General features: G+C 42.5%; 1 protein-coding gene across 3 annotated transcripts; it reads right to left on the minus strand.

Annotated features, from left to right (window-relative positions):
- Positions 1 to 3,974: 3,974 nt before the first annotated feature.
- LOC309524088 (TLR adapter interacting with SLC15A4 on the lysosome-like) lies at positions 3,975 to 17,838 on the minus strand. 3 transcript variants are annotated; one of them, XM_082208481.1, is made up of 4 exons: positions 17,599 to 17,838; positions 11,845 to 12,020; positions 10,698 to 10,789; positions 5,209 to 5,243 (listed from the first exon to the last, which is right to left on the minus strand). In XM_082208481.1, the coding sequence occupies exons 1-4, from the start codon at positions 17,605 to 17,607 to the stop codon at positions 5,218 to 5,220; spliced, it is 303 nt and encodes a 100-aa protein (XP_082064607.1). In that variant the 5' UTR covers positions 17,608 to 17,838; the 3' UTR covers positions 5,209 to 5,217. The 3 variants fall into 3 exon arrangements, with proteins under 3 accessions (XP_082064606.1, XP_082064605.1, XP_082064607.1); XM_082208480.1 differs by lacking the exons at positions 10,698 to 10,789; positions 11,845 to 12,020; positions 17,599 to 17,838 and adding an exon at positions 8,373 to 8,438 and having other exon boundaries at positions 3,975 to 5,243; XM_082208479.1 differs by lacking the exons at positions 10,698 to 10,789; positions 11,845 to 12,020; positions 17,599 to 17,838 and adding an exon at positions 7,684 to 7,904 and having other exon boundaries at positions 3,975 to 5,243.
- Between the last annotated feature and the right edge of the window lie 464 nt (positions 17,839 to 18,302).

Genomic DNA, 18,302 nt, shown 5'->3' on the forward strand with positions numbered 1-18,302 from the left:
TGGATCCCCACGTCGGCGAGGCGGTGGTCCAGGAGTTCGTGATAGGCCATGTTGAAGGCTACTGACAGGTCTAAAAGAATCAGCAGCCCCAACCCGCCTCAATCCAGCTGCCTATGGAGATCATCTGTTAGGGCGACCAGAGCCGTCTTGGTCCCATGACCAGAGCAGAAGCCGGATTGGAATGGATCCAGAGCCGCATCATAGAATTAAATATTGTGTCTTGTTATTATATGTTGAAGCTAAGGCTTCACCCTTTAGCTTGTTTTTGTGGTTGCTTTCATTTTCCTATGTTGTTCTGTGTTAGCCTGCTCACCAGTAAACCAGTGGTGTGTGCTCAGTGGACTAGGGGGAGCAGGCAAGTCCCCTAAATGTTCCCAGTAAATTAGAGTATGAAAGTATGAAAGCTTCTGGCCGGCTTAGGGAGGGTGTTCTGGAGGAGAGGGTGGGATTTGTGTGTCAGATTGGAGATATTTAAATTCAAAAGCAATGATAGGCTGATGTGGGACCTGACCTGGGACAAAGCTATAAGGTGGCAAGAACCATGGATGCAGCAGTGAAATATTTGCAATATTTGCATCTTGAAAATAAAGGCTCTCAAAATGAGTCTATAAACCAAGTGCACAGACCTTAACAGAAGCACAGAGAGTTGGAGTGGTGTTGTCATTGTGGAATGCATTCATCCTCTACAGACACAAAATGTCCCAATGATAGAAATGCAGGGAAACTGGGCATTTAGCAAGAGAACTATCTGGTTGCACAATCGAGGCAGATATTTGGTTGCACAACCAAGTCAGGGCAAGAGTCAGGCAAGAAAACAAAAATCCTATCATTTATAGGAGGGAGAGGGAGAGGAAGCACATGAGGAGGTCCACACTGTTTACTGTGTAAAGTGGAGTGTAAAATAGTGGAGCCTTATAAAATAGTTGTTTTGTCCAATAATCATCCAGTAGCCATAGAAATAGATACGGGGACTTCTGTTACACTCATCAATGGAGAGATCAACAAGACAGAAGAGGCCCAAGTTCATTGGCCATGACAATAGTGAAATTAAGGACTTAAACCAGAGAAAATTTCCCTAGTCCTAGGATTCGTAGTAATTCCAGCCACGTACAAAGGACGGCATAAGGTAGTACCTCCTGATCTACTTTATAAAGGACCATCCACCTTTGTTTGGAGCGTGAACCACTTTGTGAGGTCTGCCTGAAAAGCGATATACAAATACCTTAAGTAAGTAAATAAATCTCAGCCAGACTGGCAATCTAGAAGGAAACAAGGGTCAATGGGTTTATTGAGGCTTACTCTGAGGTAGGGGTATATTTTTATCATCTACCTGCTAAAGTCCATCTAATCAATATTTTGAGTGAAGAAATTAATAAAACAAAACTTTTTTTAACCTACTTTTCTTCTATAACTTGTGACCCTTAAAAGTGGTTTCTTGGTTCTTGAATTAGTCCTTATGGAACTTCCATTCTCTCTTTAACATGCGCAACATTCTTTCATCCATTAAGATCAGGAATTATTCAACTTTGCAGTTCTTGTACTGTGTGTTTCTTAAAATTCTCCTAAACCTGTGCTAAAAACTTTATAAGGATCTATGGTCCTCCCCTTTAAAACATATGGCCAGAAATGCATCATCCAACCATAGATCAGTTTGTTGGATGCACAATCAGAATACCAGCTAGGAATATAGGAAGCTGCATTATACCAAGTCCAGTAATGTCCATCTAGCTCAGTATAGTCTACAGTGACTGACAGCTGCTCTCTGGGATTTTGAACACGGGACATTTCCACCCCTATCAGGAAATGCAGAAGAATGAACCTCAGGCAACTGCAAAGCAAATATTCTAGCACCAGCGGCAGACCTTGGCAATATGGCGCCCTGTGCAAAGCCAAAATTTTACACACACCCCTACCTCTTGTACCGCCTTCCTAAAACCAGATAATAGGGCTGGGCAATATGTATATTGTCCAAAATTGGTTTGAAGTCCATTTAATAATATCTGTTTCATAATTTTTGACCTGGCAATATATTGTGAATCATGATGCATATGTGTTACACCAAAACCACAATGTGGGGGAAACCATGGAGCCATCCAGTGTCTCCATCCTTATTTCAGACGTTGTAATATATTGGCATATCACAATGTTTAGCTGGTGATATATTGCGAAGTTGAAAACCAGATATCGCCTAGCCCTACCAGGTAAGCAAGGTGCCAGGTTTGGGGAAGGAGGAGCAGAGGCTCTGGTCCTCCTGTCTTCTCCCTAAAGCTGGGCAAGCGCTTACAGGGCTTTGGACAGGAAGGCTCTCCCTCAGCACAGCGCCCTGGTCGTGCTGCCTTAAATTCACCTCTGCTATCACTAACCTACAACACTTCCCAACAGCTGTTTTGTCACAGTGCCCAGAAAAATTACATCCTCACTAAATACTGCCCAATGGAGAAAAAGGTTTGCATTTCAAGAGCAGAAAAGCTCTATAAAAAGGATTTCCACAGTGACAAGAATATGGCATGTCAAAATCAGCTATGGAAAGGAGAAGTCCTGGTTTGTTTCTGTTCCTCTGCTTTTCTGCAAAGATCACAAGACCTTAAGCAGTCCAACTGTTCCATAAATATATATTTGAACATGTCATGATGGGGAAGTGTGTGTATTTCAGTAGAACAATTCAGATTTATTTATATGTAAGCACATTTGGGCTTCTTGGGAAAGTTCCATTATGACTTTCCATAACACAAATGAAGTGAAAACTGGCAGCAATGACTGCTTCCAAAGTCCACCTAGAATCATCTCCCTCAAATCCAGATGCCCTAAGCAAGACTGTTTTTAAAACCTACTGGACTGAAATCATATCCCTGCCACACACCATGCAGCTGCAGGAGGAGGAGTTTGCAGAGGACAGAGAAAGATCTGTGAGTAGAAGGCTGTCCTATCTGCCATCCTTAAAACCCCCTGGGAAACTCACCCAATCAACCTGCTGGGGTATCCTTAGTAAAACATTTACATCTAGAAGTAGCTTTATTTGAATGAGCCTTCCTGTAGCACAGCCTCTCAGTCTATAATGATGTGAGTATCCGTAACTGAAGTGAACCAATACTCTTCACATTTACCCCTGCCTCCATTGCCTTCCCCTACTTTTTGTTGTCTTTCCTATGTTGAATTTTAGATTGTAGGTACTTCAGGGCAGAACCCTGCTTTCTTGTGTTCTTCAAAACACCATGCACATTACAAGGGCTCCTAAAGACTGGTATTTCTTAAGGATGTTGCATCACTGACATGTTTCAGTGAAACATGTCAGTGATGCAACAGTGATAATGGTAGATTTATACTGGACCATCAACACCTCATTCCGCTTTGTAAGCTGTTCTGCGATCTTTCCTCTATCTGGAGGGGCATTCTTGCACTATAGCCTAAGAAAAGCAGGACAAAGAATAAACTGGACCATTTGTGGTATAAAAAAAATTACAGGATTTCAGCAGAAAGTTACAAGATATGCACCAGAAGAAGAAGAAGAAGAAGAAGAAGAAGAGTTTGGATTTGATATCCCGCCTTTCACTCCTTTTAAGGAGTCTCAAAGCGGCTAACAATCTCCTTTCCCTTCCTCCCCCACAACAAACACTCTGTGAGGTGAGTGGGGCTGAGAGACTTCAGAGAAGTGTGACTGGCCCAAGGTCACCCAGCAGCTGCATGTGGAGGAGCAGGGAAGCAAACCCAGTTCCCCAGATTACAAGACTACTGCTCTTAACCACTACACCACACTGGCCCCTGGCACCAGTTGGAAACCAAGCAGTATGTTCTACCCAAAACTTTTACAGTATTAAAAGTAGGGTTGCATATCACTGCCCTGGTACCATCATGAAAGCGCAAAAAAAGATGTCTGGAAGGGGCTTTATAAATCACTATCATAGACAGAAGTACCATGCAAACAGAGAATGTTAGAAGCTGGGTTTTATAAGAAATCTCAGTTGGATAACAATAAATGGTATAAATCAGATGTTTAATAGCACTGAAATTCCATAGCAGCTCACAATCAACCATTAATAGGCTATGCAGAGGTTTTGTTTGAAAACTCCAGTAGTGTAACTAGTTTCTGCTTGTATCACAAGCTCATCTTCTATGGCCAGGGTACAATGGTTGGAGATTCAGAACCGAACAGGCAGTGATTGTCAGCCTGTTGCTGGTTTTGTTGCAAGAGCCCTCTGCTACCTTAAAGGCTAATTTGTTTAAACCAAACAGTCTTTACAAATCAACAGTTCTACCGTGTATTTCTGTCATGATGCATACTACATCACAGAGGGCTTCCTTCTGCAATGTGGTGTTGAGATTTGTAAATTTGGAGTGCTAAATTCACTGCTGTTTCCACTGCCAGTGTTTTGCAAACCAAGCCGAGCTAAGGAATGGAAAAGAGTTTGTGTTGCTTTGGATGCTTCACCATGTTTTTCATGAGGCAGCTGGAGGTTCACCTCACTGATGTTATTCATCAGCATATTCGATGTCAGGAAGTGAGTTAAGGAACTGCACCTGGTCAGCTTTTCTTCCAAAAACTGCTTATAGAGTTCCTGGACTTCTGCCTCCATGTAGTTGTTGAGTATGGAGTTTGAAAGAGGCTGCTTGTGGAAAGTCATGCTTTTCTCCCCAACCTCTTCTCCATGCCAGAACTTGACAGACTTGGATTTCAACACAGGTTCATTTAGAGGCGAATGTCCTAAGGGGATATCTTTTGAGAACAAAACAGGGCCAGCAGACAATCCATCATAGGTCTGGTCCATGATGCAACCTGAATCACACGTATGGTCAGCTATGTGATCTCCTCCGATATGCAGATCAGGATAGTTCTGGTAAAGGCTTTGACCCGACCAAGATCTATACAAATCCAGCTCGTTTTCACAGTGTTGCTCTTGTCTTGGTATGCACTGAGGAGTTGACTGGGGGATATTGTTGCATCTTCTCTCAGGTGGCTTTTGTAGAAAATTCTGCTGGGGAACTTCTTGGCCTCTTTCCTTGTCGCAGCACATCAGTGCCACCTTCTCTGCAGACTGTTTCTTGGATTCTGTACAAAAGTCTCCATTTGCATCTGTATCTTTAAACTGCTTTTGCCAGGGGTCTTCTCCAACTTCTCTTAGTGTCTGGGATTGGTGGGTCTTGTCTGGCCATTCCTCTTGGTAGGCAAAGTTGATGAGTATGCTTTCTGCTAGCATTCTGGCTGTGAATTGAGGCAGGCTGTCAAATTCGTATTGTAGATAATATTCCTTTGAAAAAAAGTGAGGGGCAGATGAAGTCATTTTGGAAATTAAGGCTCATACAACAAAAAATAACAGTTAGAACTTACTGGGCTTGACTCCATTATACTTGTTTATGAAAGGACTATCTAAGGCATATAGCTCCAGGAGATGTAACAGGGATAATGCTTCTCTAAAACATATGTTTGTACAATGCCCTATATTGATAAAATTTTGGTGGAAGGTAATAGAGACAATCAACATGACTGTACAGAAAAATCTGAAATTTGCATAGGAAAATATCCTTTTGAATTATATACCCAATACATGGAATCTAACAAAGGGACAATATGAATGGACTCTCTGCACCCTTACTGCAGCAAAAAGACAGGTATTGGTAAACTGGAAAAAACTAAAATGTGGTTCTTTTCCACGATTGGATTAAAGGTATGTGCAAACTCACTACACATGAACAAGTTGCAAACAAACATAGACTTGCCATGGACAAATTTAATGATACTTAGAATTCATTTTTATAAATACCATATTAGGTTAAGGTCTGGTTAACTACAATAACTTTTTTTTTTCTTTTTGTAATGTATACAATTTCTTTCTTTTTCTGTTTTGTTTTGTTTTTTACATGGGTACTATTTCTTCTTCTTCTTCTTTGTGTCTTATCTTACTCTCTGTACTTGTGATTATGTACTTTTTATTTTTCAATAAAGAATATAAAATAAACAAACATTTTCCCCAGTCCTGCAGCACGCAGTTGAACTCAAGCAGCAAAATGCTCTACAGCAGCTTTCCCTAACTCACTTGCTTCCTAAATGCTGTTGGGCTCTGACTCACATTACCTCTAAGCTAAGCATGGGCCGTGCTGGATGGGGCTGACAATAGCTGCTGTCCAAAAACTTTGGGGCAGGATGCCAGGTTGGAGAACATTGCTTTTCCCCAACTCTGTCTGCCCAGGACAATTGACAGATACCCTCCAGAATTTTCCCTGGGATCTTCTTAACACCCCAGGGGAAACAGCAGTAGACTTCAACTGGATCTTACAATAGTTTACAGTGTGACCCTATACATTTGCACTCAGAAGTAAGTCCCACTGAGTTCAATGGGCTTACTCCCATTAAAGTAGATAAAGGATTGCCGCCTTTATACCCAGCTACTGTTGGTCAAGTGTAAACCTTAAAAACAGTGACGCAAACTAGGGGAAAACCATCAGTGCAAATATCACATCTGCTGTCTTGTCTTATTCACCTTTACCACAGCCCTGCAAGGTACCGTATTTTTTGCACCATAACACTCACTTTTTTCCTCCTAAAAAGTAAGGGGAAATGTCTGTGTGTGTTATGGAGGGAATGCCTACGAGTAGCATGCCTACAGATTTTCCTCCTCTAAAAACTACATGCGTGTTATGGTCGAGTGCGTGTTATAGAGTGAAAAATACGGTAAGTCACAATAGTTCCCTTAAAAAGAAATCAGCTGTGGAAAGTGAGGCCAGAAATATTCAGTTTGCCCAAACCACACTGTGGGCCATGGCAGGACCTGAACTTGGGCTTCTCACATCCTTGTTAAATGAATGGAAGGTGGCATATTAAAATATAAGCAACTAAATAAATAAATGAAACATCAGATTCTGTCCAGTTTCTCATCCATAAATCAAAATACTTTTATAAGCCCCATCTACACTATACATTTAAATCAGTATATTGCCACATTAAACAGTCATGGCTTCCCCCAAAGAATCCTGGGAACTTTGGTTTGTTAAGGGAACTGGGAGTTTGTTAAAGCACAACTGTTCTCCACACAGAGCGACAATTACCAGAGAGGGTTAACTATCAATCCCACTGCCAGGGAACTCTGGGAATTGTAGCTCTATGAGGGGACTAGGGGTCTCCCAACATCTCTTAGCACACATAACAAACTACAGTTCACAGGATTCTTTAAAAGTATGTATACATTTTAAAATATGCATACAAAGCCAAAAAAAAAAAAAGATTCTCATTGATGAACATAAGAAGCAGCAATCTTAGCTCCAAACTGAATCTTAGCTGCAAATCAAACCAATTCATATTCCTGCGATACAGTTACACATCTACAAATGAAAATGTGTAACTGATTATTAAAAATAATGAAGCAGCACTTATGCTCAAAATTAGAAATGAGCATAGAATTGCAACCTTGAGATGTTGAAAGCCGCCGTCCTAAACACACTTGTCAGGAAAAAGCATGCACACACACATATGCATCAGCCATTTGCCATTGCAATTTGTGTACAAAAGTACAAACATAAACACAGTTTAGCAGATGAAATTACGAAACTAAATCAAATGGCCAGAGAGTAAAATCCACTGGAAAAAATGGGACATTATTCTGAACAGAAGTGTTGCACTGTAAGTACAAGAAATGTTTGGTTTTTAAAAAATAATAATAATAGAATAAATAGTGATAAAAGTACACAACATACCTTTGCAGGAAGGCAAGAATTACATGCTCTGTAAAATCAGTAATGTAAACAGAAGCAAAACTGGAGGCAGAGGATTCCTTAGTCTCTACCTTCTTCAAAGATCCTCTGAGTACTAACTGTCTAGTGAGCTATCCTGTTCCCCTTTTCTTCTAGTACAGAATGCAACCCTCATGGAAAAATATGTGATCTAACCTCCAGTGACAACATACCCCAAAGAGGATATGATTATTATTTTTTAATGCAAAGGAGTATTAGGCAACAAGCCGAACAAAACTCATATTCTCCAAGTGACGGTTGCTACTTGAGTAATTTCGTAAGTCCATGGAAATGGGAACCAGACAATAACGAAAGTGAACTTAGTTCATTGCTCTGCTCTACAAGAAGCTGGACCTGAAAGCCCAGTGTGCAGTACAGTGGTACCTTGGTTCTCAAACTTAATCCGTTCTGGAAGTCCATTCCAAAACCAAAGCATTCCAAAACCAAGGTGCGCTTTCCCATAGAAAGCAATGCAAAACGAATTAATCCGTTCCAGACTAAAAACAACCCCTAAAACAGGAATTTGACATGAATTTTACTATGTAACAAGACCATTAATCCATAAAATAAAAGCAATAATCAGTGTACTGTACTATAAAATAAATAAGACAGTATTGTAGATGATAAAAAAATAAAAATAAAAAAATTCTTACCTGCACTGATGATAGTCATTGTTTGGATGGGGGGCTTTTATCCATTTCCAGAGTCACACAGTCAATAATAATAATAATAAATTTTATTTATATCCCGCCCTCCCCAGCCGAAGCCGGGCTCAGGGCGGCTAACAACAATAAAACAGTACAAAAGTACAACATAAACAGCATTCTAAAATCATTCATTATAAAAATTAATTAATTCAAGCCACTAGCAACCATTGGGCCAGAGCTCTGCGAAGATTGCCGAGGGAGGGAGTCAGGCTGTGCCCTGGCCAAAGGCCTGGTGGAACAGCTCTGTCTTGCAGGCCCTGCGGAAGGATGTCAAGTCCCGCAGGGCCCTGGTCTCTTGTGACAGAGTGTTCCACCAGATCGGAGCCACAGCCGAAAAAGCCCTGGCTCTAGTTGAGGCCAGCCTAACTTCTCTGTGGCCTGGGACCTTCAAGATGTTTTTATTTGAAGACCATAGGTTTCTCTGTGGGGCATACCAGGAGAGGCGGTCCCGTAGGTACGAGGGTCCTAGGCCATATAGAGCTTTAAAGGTTAAAACCAGCACCTTAAACCTGATCCTGTACTCCACCGGGAGCCAGTGCAGCTGGTATAGCACCGGGTGAATGTGATCTCGCAGCGAAGACCTCGTAAGGAGTCTCGCTGCAGCATTCTGCACCCGCTGGAGTTTCTGGGTCAGTCTCAAGGGCAGCCCCACGTAGAGCGAGTTACAATCATCCAGTCTGGAGGTGACCGTCGCGTGGATCACAGTGGCTAGGTCAGGGCGAGAGAGGTAAGGAGCCAACTGCTTAGCTTGGCGGAGATGGAAAAATGCCGCCTTTGTTGTAGCTGCAATCTGCGCCTCCATGGAAAGGGAGGTGTCGAAGATTACACCCAAACTCTTAACGGACGGTGCTGGCACTAATTGCACCCCCGCAAGAGATGGGAGTTGCCCCCACAATCCCATATCGCCCCGTCCCAGCCAGAGGACCTCTGTCTTCGAAGGATTTAACTTCAACCGGCTCCCACGTAACCATCCAGCCACAGCTTCCAAACATCTGGTCAGTGTGTCTGGGGCCGAGTCAGGATGGCCATCCATCAACAGATAGAGTTGGGTGTCATCGACATACTGATGACAACCCAGCCCAAAACTCCGAACAAGCTGGGCGAGGGGGCGCATAAAGATGTTAAAAAGCATCGGGGAGAGTATCGCACCCTGAGGTACTCCACACACCAAGGAGTGGCGCGATGACAATTCCCCCCCAATCGCCACCCTCTGTCCCCGACCAGAGAGAAACGAGCGCAGCCATTGAAGGACTGTGCCCTGGATCCCCACGTCGGCAATCAATCAGTAGCTGAACTGGGTTCCACACAGTCACAAAAACAAATTAACCGAAAAAGCCTCAAAAACAAAAATGCAAAAACAAAAGCACCAAACTTGACTTCCAAAATGTTCAAAAACCAAGGCGCAGCTTCTGATTCGTGGAGGTGTCTTGGAAACAATAGCCGACAGCTGCATCGGATGTTCGGCTTCTGAAAATCATTCAAAAACCAGAATACTTACAGTACTTCCAGCTTTTGGCATTTGAGTTCCAAGGCATTTGAGAACCCAGGTACCACTGTAGTTCTTAACTGTGGGTATTCAATATGGACACATAAAGGTCCAAAGTATATCTACTGTGTTAAATGTGCCATTGTAGCATTTTAGTGAAGTTATTGCCTCTCTCCCCTCCCCACCTCCCAAGTTGCTATGTAAATACAGTGGTACCTCGGGTTACAGACGCTTTAGGTTACGCGATTTCGGGTTGCGCACCATGCCAAACACGGAAGTACCGGAATGGGTTTTGGCGCTCGTGCATGCACAGAAGTGCTAAATCACACTTTGCGCATGCACAGAAGCAACGAATTGTGACCCATGCATGCGCAGACGTGGCGCTGCAGGTTGTGAATGTTGCGGGTTGTGAACGTGCCTCCCACACAGATCATGTTCACAACCCGAAGTTCCACTGTAGCCAATTGAAAGTTCCTGTAAAAACCCAATGTACAGCCACTTCTGATATAAATGGATGTTTGTTTTTAGAAAAATGCATCAAACTACTAATAACTAAATATAAATTACACAATGAAATTGCATATTTGAAAAACATACAGTTAGTAAGGAAAATGTTTGTTAACATTTCTATACATATGGTTTATGCACAATCTTCTTCACAATAAGTTATTAATAAATATCCCATCTGCATAATTCATTACTATAATGGAAGACTTGCTTATTAGATTTTTACTTAAGCACCAGAGCTTGGGGGACAACTTCATATTTCATCTTTTCTTGCTTGCCTTTTTCCTTATTTTTATTGATCTTTAGTTCCAAGCTTTTCCTTAATAAATCCAACTTTTGGAGCATCTGTGCATCTTTCCAACTTCTAGACCTAGTTTAAAAATATAACCTGAATCAGATGACTTAGCTGAACTTGTTCTTAAACATAGTTCAGCAAGAAAAAGGGGGGTTAGTTCTATTTCATATCTGCAGATTTCTTTACATTCCTTCATTTTTGTTCTTTACCACAAATGTCTAAAATCTCATTTCTCTCTGTTACTGGGTCCGCATGTATGTTTTCTATGGGGCTGTGAACTGTGTACAAACTCAGTGACCGAAAACCTTGGTAGTTTACTCAGCCACTTCCAACTTCAATGGATTCAGATGTAGAATCTTTTATTTCTCAATGTCTGCAGTTCCTGTTTTCAGAGGGGTAGCTGTGCCTAGTTTGTTCCAGCAAATACGTCAAAGGGTCTTGTGTGGCACCTTGAGCACCAATAGATCTATTGTGACAGAAGCTTTAGTGAACTACGTAGGTCTAATTTGTCAGATGCAAGGAATGCTAAGTCAGCGGAGAGAGAGAATAAGCAGTGAGGTCAGAGTAATATGAACTGCAAGAACTGCAGATTATGACAGGGCCTGTCCACACAGGTGCTTTTTTGTGGGTATATTCTGCAACATGTTTTTGGCACACTAATCATGCATTAGTTGTGAACACGTTCTGCTTCAGTTTGTTCTGTGATGCTTCCTCATTATTGAGGAATACTATATGTTATTTTTACTACATTATTGCCAAGGGCTACACAACAAAAACAGAACTAAAATAAAGCACATGTGTATAAAAAGTTACCAGATTTCAGCAGGTTACAGGATATGCACTGATTGGAAACGAAGCAGTGTGACTGGCCCAAAACTCTTGCAAGCACAAACAGTACTGAAAACAGAATTGCTTATGACTGACCCAATAGCATCATGAGCACAAAGCATTACGAATGTGCAACAAAAAGGATTTCTGGAGGGGCCCATAGACAAGTTTATACTGAATTGTCCACAGGTTTCTGCACAAAGTTTTGACTAAAATTAAAGCTTATGTGTTTGCAAAATAAAGACAGTGGTCAGTCACAAAGCAGTGTGGATGTTCATGCATTCTAACTAGCCAATTAATACCTGTAGTAGAATAAAAACTTGTTTTCCTGATGTAGGTCACAGATGACAGAACTGTACTTCTTGATGAATTCAGCCTTTACATGCTGGAAACTCTCTTTGAAGTCATATTCTTCCACCGGTTTCTGAACATTGCTGTTTCTGATATTAGATTTGCGCCCAGTTCTTTTGTCTTTGCCCTGTGCAGAATACAGAAGACTACTGAAACAATAGTTACACTTCACTCTTCTCAGTACAATGTGTTTCTTATATGCAAAGTGGGAATTCCTGCTGGGGTGTGTTGCTTGTATATGCTGTGACTGGAAGGATTATTGTGACAGGGAAAGAGAGTGGGATTTGTCTATCATCTTTGCAGGTGGGATCTGCAATAAAATGTTGCTGCATACAATGCTCCTTTTCAGGTTTCTAATCCTTTTCCAGGAAACTCCATTCCCTGCTCCCTTTTCCATTTTCTTCCTCTCAACAGTTAATTCAATGCCCACTGAGTATGCTCAGTCTGGGCTGTTTGGTTGGGGTGCGGGGGTGGGGTTCCTCCTTCCAAAAAGAAAAAAGGCCTGCTGCAAATCTTATGACTCCCGTAGTAAGCCTGTGAATAGTTCCCTCTTGCATGTAGATGCTGTTGTTTTTTGTTACACAAGAATCAGCAAATGGTTTACTTGGAATGTTTCTGCTGGAGTACTACCAGTGGCAGCCCTTCCACTAATTGTGGTTGGTGCTCACTGGGGTTGGTTAGGATGGAAGGCATGGAGGCCAACAGTAGTTGGAGCCAGAGCCAATGAGTTCTAGCTTTCCCCTCCTCCTCCTCCCTGTTGGGTTCTATGAAGGCAGCACTGAGACGGAGGAGCAGGAAGGTGGCATGCAGAACCACCTCTTGGACAGCTTGCAAGTAAGAAGGCAGGTTGAGGGGGACAGGGCAGTGCCCTATCAGCCCTAAAAGGACCAGGCTCCACTGCCTACCATGAAGCAGGGGAAACAGCAAGCATGACTGGTGCAGAGTGGAGGGGGCAGCAGAATAGATGAAGGAACAAAATGGTATTCAAACAGTACAGCAAGACTTTTGCTTATGTAGGTGGAAAGATTTGGGCTCCACATTATGCAGCAAAAACTCATCCTGGCAGTGAACACAGCGGTACCTCGGGTTAAGTACTTAATTTGTTCCGGAGGCCTGTACTTAACCTGAAAGTGTTCTTAACCTGAAGCACCACTTTAGCTAATGGGGCCTCCTGCTGCCGCCGCGCCACCGGAGCACGATTTCTGTTCTCATCCTGAAGCAAAGTTCTTAACCTGAAGCACTATTTCTGGGTTAGTGGAGTCTGTAACCTGAAGCGTATGTAACCTGAAGCTTATGTAACCCGAGGCACCACTGTACTATTTATTTAGGATGTGGGCAAGGGCATTGTTAGTGCGCTTGAATACTGCCAGTTCCCTGTATCATCCTGAGGATGTAGAAAAGGAGGAACTTGGATCACGTGTGTTCCTAAATCAAGATGACTGGCTTGAAGCTATTTTAAAACTTGGTTATCAATGTGATTTAGTCACAGTTAGGTAGTAATAGAGTTGCAGTTTCCATTCTGATTATGAGGCTCTCCCATTTCCTTCTAACCGAGGCTCATTTTCGCAAGGTAATGCTTCCCTCATTTTCCAGATATTGTTCACTCCCAGGGAGCTGTTTCCTTTTCAGATCAACTAAATGCTCCATTACAACAGTATTCTCCCATGACTTCTGAACTGAGCCTCACCAAGTGACCCACTATTCCATATTATATAGTACTGGCTGTCCCCAATACGTTTGTCTCTTGTCTGGGGAATATGTTCTCCAGTACTACCTGGGCTAGTCCTGAAATGCAGCTAGTGCACAGTCAACAAGAGTGTCTCCAATTCTATACCTCTATTTTGCATACCTCCGAAAAAGCTGCATCTCCAGGCTAAACAAACTGCAATGGCTGGCTTCCTCCTATGAAGGTTTTTACAATGTGAACACAGGATAAAACAGTCTATAAGTCTGTAACCCTGCACTGGGTCTGGTAGTAAGCTCCCCTGAACACATGGAGACTGTCTTCTGAATGCATCAGTTTGCATAGTAAGAGGTTTTCCCTCACCAGATTGCAGCTGGTCCCACCCTAAGTTACCCACTTTCAGCGTTGACTGTTACTACTTGCAGTTTCTTTTCCTGATATCTTTTTACTGTCTGTTTTTGGGTTAGCCAAAGCCTTTTGATTCCAGATACTAACTGAAAGACTTTAGAGTCCAAGATTGCCAGGTGTCCATCTACAATGATTCTTTACCAACCCCAATTGTAGCTGGGATTCTGGGTCAGTTTTAATTCCTTGCAGAAGGTTCCTCAGGAAGGATCTCATCTTCCTTTCCAATGACGCTCCTTTGGGCTTCTCTTGAACTAGCACTGTGATAATTCTAATTCCTGCTGAAGCTCTTGGGCTTTGCTGGAATATGATTTCTCTTTTGAGTGCTGTTGTTTGCTGCACCTGAATTCAATCACCCAAGGAAAGAGATCTTATACAGTATAGTGGATAAGACTATCCGTAGTTACTAGCAACAATGGCTATGTTCTACCTTCATCACTGGAGGTGGTATGCCTTTCAATACCAGTGGCTGGGAATCAAATGGGGGCGTGTTGTTGCCCTTGGGTTCTGCTTTCAGATTTACTACAGACATCTGATTAGCCACTCTTAAAATAGGATGCTGGATAATGGTGAGTCTCTGGCCTGATCCCACAGATATTGTCTTACTTTCTTCTCCTTTCCACTGTTGGTACCAATGCTAAGTATTCTCAACTTCCATGAAAGGTGAGACATCTGGGGGCAAGGTTACATTGGAGAATTCAGATTAGTTGGATGAGAGAGAGAATGAATACTGGGCATTTATTGTATAATAGCTGTATATTTACAGATATACAAACAAAACCAACTGGAAGCAAGCAGGCTCCTAAAAGCAGACAACTGGTCATCCTTTCTCCAAAGACAGCAACTGCATTCCAAAGGGAATCCCTTTAAGTAAAATAAATCACAGCTCACTTGCCTTCTCTCTCTCTTTCTCCAGATGCAATCTTCTTTACACAATTTTGGTCCCTCAACCCCATTAGCTGAAAAGTATCATTTGCAAAAGGGAGGGAGATTTACGGCTATCAATGAATGCTAATGTTATTTTATTAAATGTCTGAACACATACTGACTGTGTGACAGATGCACACATTCAAGACAGGTAGAATTTTCTCCCAGTGGAGATAGGTATCATCGAGGATAAATCTTTTTTTGCTATCAATTAAAAACATATCCATTCTCCCTGGACTTTAGGGGTTCATAATACAACTGTTTTAGGAACTGGAGCCTTATAATACAACTGTTGCTGTGTGTTGCCCTGCCTAATTTTATATTATTGTAGTTTTATGTTTTTATTGCTATTTTATTCTGTATGTTAATTTAAACTTCATGCTTGCCAGGGTACATCAGTTGAAGGGTGATCTAAAATACTTTAAGTAACTAATTATCACAGACAATCAGAAGCATTTCCTAACTATTCTTTTTATTATTCATTAAATTTATATTATATTGTGAAGCCTAATCACGAAAGAATGGTCTGTGTAGGGGTTCACCTGCATTAAGAAATAAATTGCTCAGAGCCAGAAAGGAAGAGTTGAAGCATTTTAAGCAAATTAAGCCAAAGCTAATATAATTACAATATATAATATTTCTAGATTTCAATGGGATATTCCAACATGTGCTTAGATCTACCTCACTGAAACCATTAAGACTTAAAAATGTTTAATTTTGACTGGAGTGTGCCCAGTGTGTCTTGCAGAACTGGGAGGCCTATTGGTTAGAGATACAGTGGTACCTCGGGTTAAGTACTTAATTCATTCAGGAGATCCGTTCTTAACCTGAAACTGTTCTTAACCTGAAGCACCACTTTAGCTAATGGGGCCTCCCGCTGCCGCCGCGCTGCCAGAGTACAATTTCTTTTCTCATCCTAAAGCAAAGTTCTTAACCTGAAGCACTATTTCTGGGTTAACGGAGTCTGTAACCTGAAGCATATGCAACCTGAAGCGTATGTAACCCGAGGTACCACTGTACTCAATGTATACAGTGAAGGCTAGTAAAGTTTTTTTCCATGGGAGTGCACAAACCCAGTAACATTTAAGACCCCTCAAACAGTTGGCTCATTTCCCCTTCCAAGCTCCTTGCAACACAGAAACTTTTCTCCTTCCTTTTTGTCTTACTAGATTCTTGACTAGGCTACTTCCTGTATTCCCACAATAGATTATTACATTCTCATCTATAATTGCATAAATGGTCATTGGCTCACAGCGGTAAGAAGAAGAAGAAGAAGAAGAAGAAGAAGAAGAAGAAGAAGAAGACACATAACCTATGTTTGTAGAAAATGAATGTTCATAACCATCTGCCTTGCTGTATTCCTTCCTGAGATAGATAACACTTAACAAATAAATTATTTAATTTAACTTTAGGTAAAAGGACCCCTGACCATTAGGTCCAGTTGTGGCCGACTCTGGGGTTGCGGTGCTCATCTCGCTTTATTGGCCGAGGGAGCCGGCGTACAGCTTCTGGGTCTTGTGGCCAGCATGACTAAGCCGCTTTAGGTGAACCAGAGCAGCGCACGGAAATGCCGTTTACCTTCCCGCCGGAGCGTTACTTATTTATCTACTTGCACTTTGATGTGCTTTCGAACTGCTAGGTTGACAGGAGCAGGGACCGAGCAACAGAAGCTCACCCCGTCGGGGGAATTCGAACTGCCGACCTTCTGATCGGCAAGTCCTAGGCTCTGTGGTTTAACCCACAGCGCCACCCACGTCCCTAATTTAACTTTATATCCTCATAAAAGGAAAACCATTTGCATGTGGATACTTCATAGTCCAAAAGCGTATTGGTATCTCTCTCTCTCTCTCTCTCTCTCACACACACACACACACACACACACAGGAGATATCTACAGATTTGGGAGAACCCTAAGAAGTACAAAAAACTTTAATGGGGGTGGAATCCCAAAGAGCCTAATGAGGACTGAGCATGCTCAGGGAACAAGGAATGCTGACTGTTGAGAGGGTGGGAACAGGAAATTGAGTGAGGGTGAAATGGAGCATCCTAGAAGATGACAAGACAGGCTAGGAAGAATTCTGAACAGGAGCACCCCACATTTTGCTGCAGGTTCCACTTGCTAATTATAAGACAAGCAGCAGCCCTTGCAAATATGCCAGGCTGGCATGCATGGTTCTACCACCACTTATCTTCTCAACCACCTTGTCAGGTGGGTTGGTGACTGATCCAAGGTGACAGCTGAATAAGGATTTGAAGCTGGTCTGGGTCAACAATCAAAACACTACACTTCATTAGATCTCGTTGACTTTAGGAGGTGAATGTAAGCTCCAAGTCAGCTCCAACAGCTCCGACCAAGCCTTGAAGCTGCTCACCACAAATCTTCCCCCTTCCCCACATTTTTAAAGGCAGGCATCTGGTCATCTAACCACCAGCCCCAATTCTCAGCCTTCCTGAATCAGGGCAGGGAAAGAGGAGTGGAATGAGGTGCCTTATTAATATAAATAACTTAAATAAAATCAATGGCAGTTTCATAGACCAATTCTAGTAGGAATGGGCCTACTTGTTTCAGATTTCCACCTTTTCCACTCCTGGCAAGGCAGAATAGCAATGGCCAACCTTTATGGCAAACGGATCACAAGGCAAGAGTTTGAGGCGATACCAGTTTTGTGCCCCAGTGTCCAGGGCTTACATGTTCCATGTAGAAAAGGCGCTAAGTCTTTTCTTCCTTCGGGCAGCAGGGACAACACAGGGAGCTAGCTGCCTTATTTATATCAGTGGTAGCCAGACAATTGGCTCATCAAGCTAAGAACTGTCTACACGGACTTCCAGCAGCTTTCTCCCACGTGTCAGAAAGGAGTCTTTTCCCAGCCTTGCCTGGAGGGACATTCTGATAGCTGCCAACTTTCAGATTTGAAAATAAGGGATCAGCAGCCTCGAAAATAAGGGATCAGCAGCCTCAACTGTTCCAGGGACAGTCTACGGGATATCTAACAATCCAGGATAGCAGCGGGAAACAGCGCTAGAATAAGAGAATTCCCCACAAAAAAGGGAAGGTTGACAGCTATGGACCTTCTGCATGCAAAGCCACAGAGCTGTGGCTGTTCCCCCATTCATTACAAGTTCCCCCTTCGCTGGAGACTTTAAAGCAGAAGTTGGATAGCCATCTGCAATGGGTGCTTCAGTTAAGGTTCCTGCATTGCAAAAGGGGGCTGGACTAGATGACCCTGGGTCCCTTCCAACTTGGTGCCCTCTGGCAGTTTTGGGACTACAGTTCACTGATCATCCCCAACTGCTGGCCATACCAGGCTGGCGCTGATGAAAATCCAACACCCGTGAAGGGCACCAGATTGCCCACCCCTTCTGCAGTGAAGCCACCACCAGAGCAAGGAATGG

This window comes from Podarcis vaucheri, assembly GCF_965113315.1.
Source record: "Podarcis vaucheri genome assembly, chromosome: Z".
NCBI classification, from domain to species: Eukaryota; Metazoa; Chordata; class Lepidosauria; order Squamata; family Lacertidae; genus Podarcis; species Podarcis vaucheri.

Bases quoted from the DNA above. Each gene is read 5' to 3' on its own strand.
- LOC309524088 (XM_082208480.1), bottom strand. From the start codon at position 5,192: ATGCTAGCAGAAAGCATACTCATCAACTTTGCCTACCAAGAGGAATGG.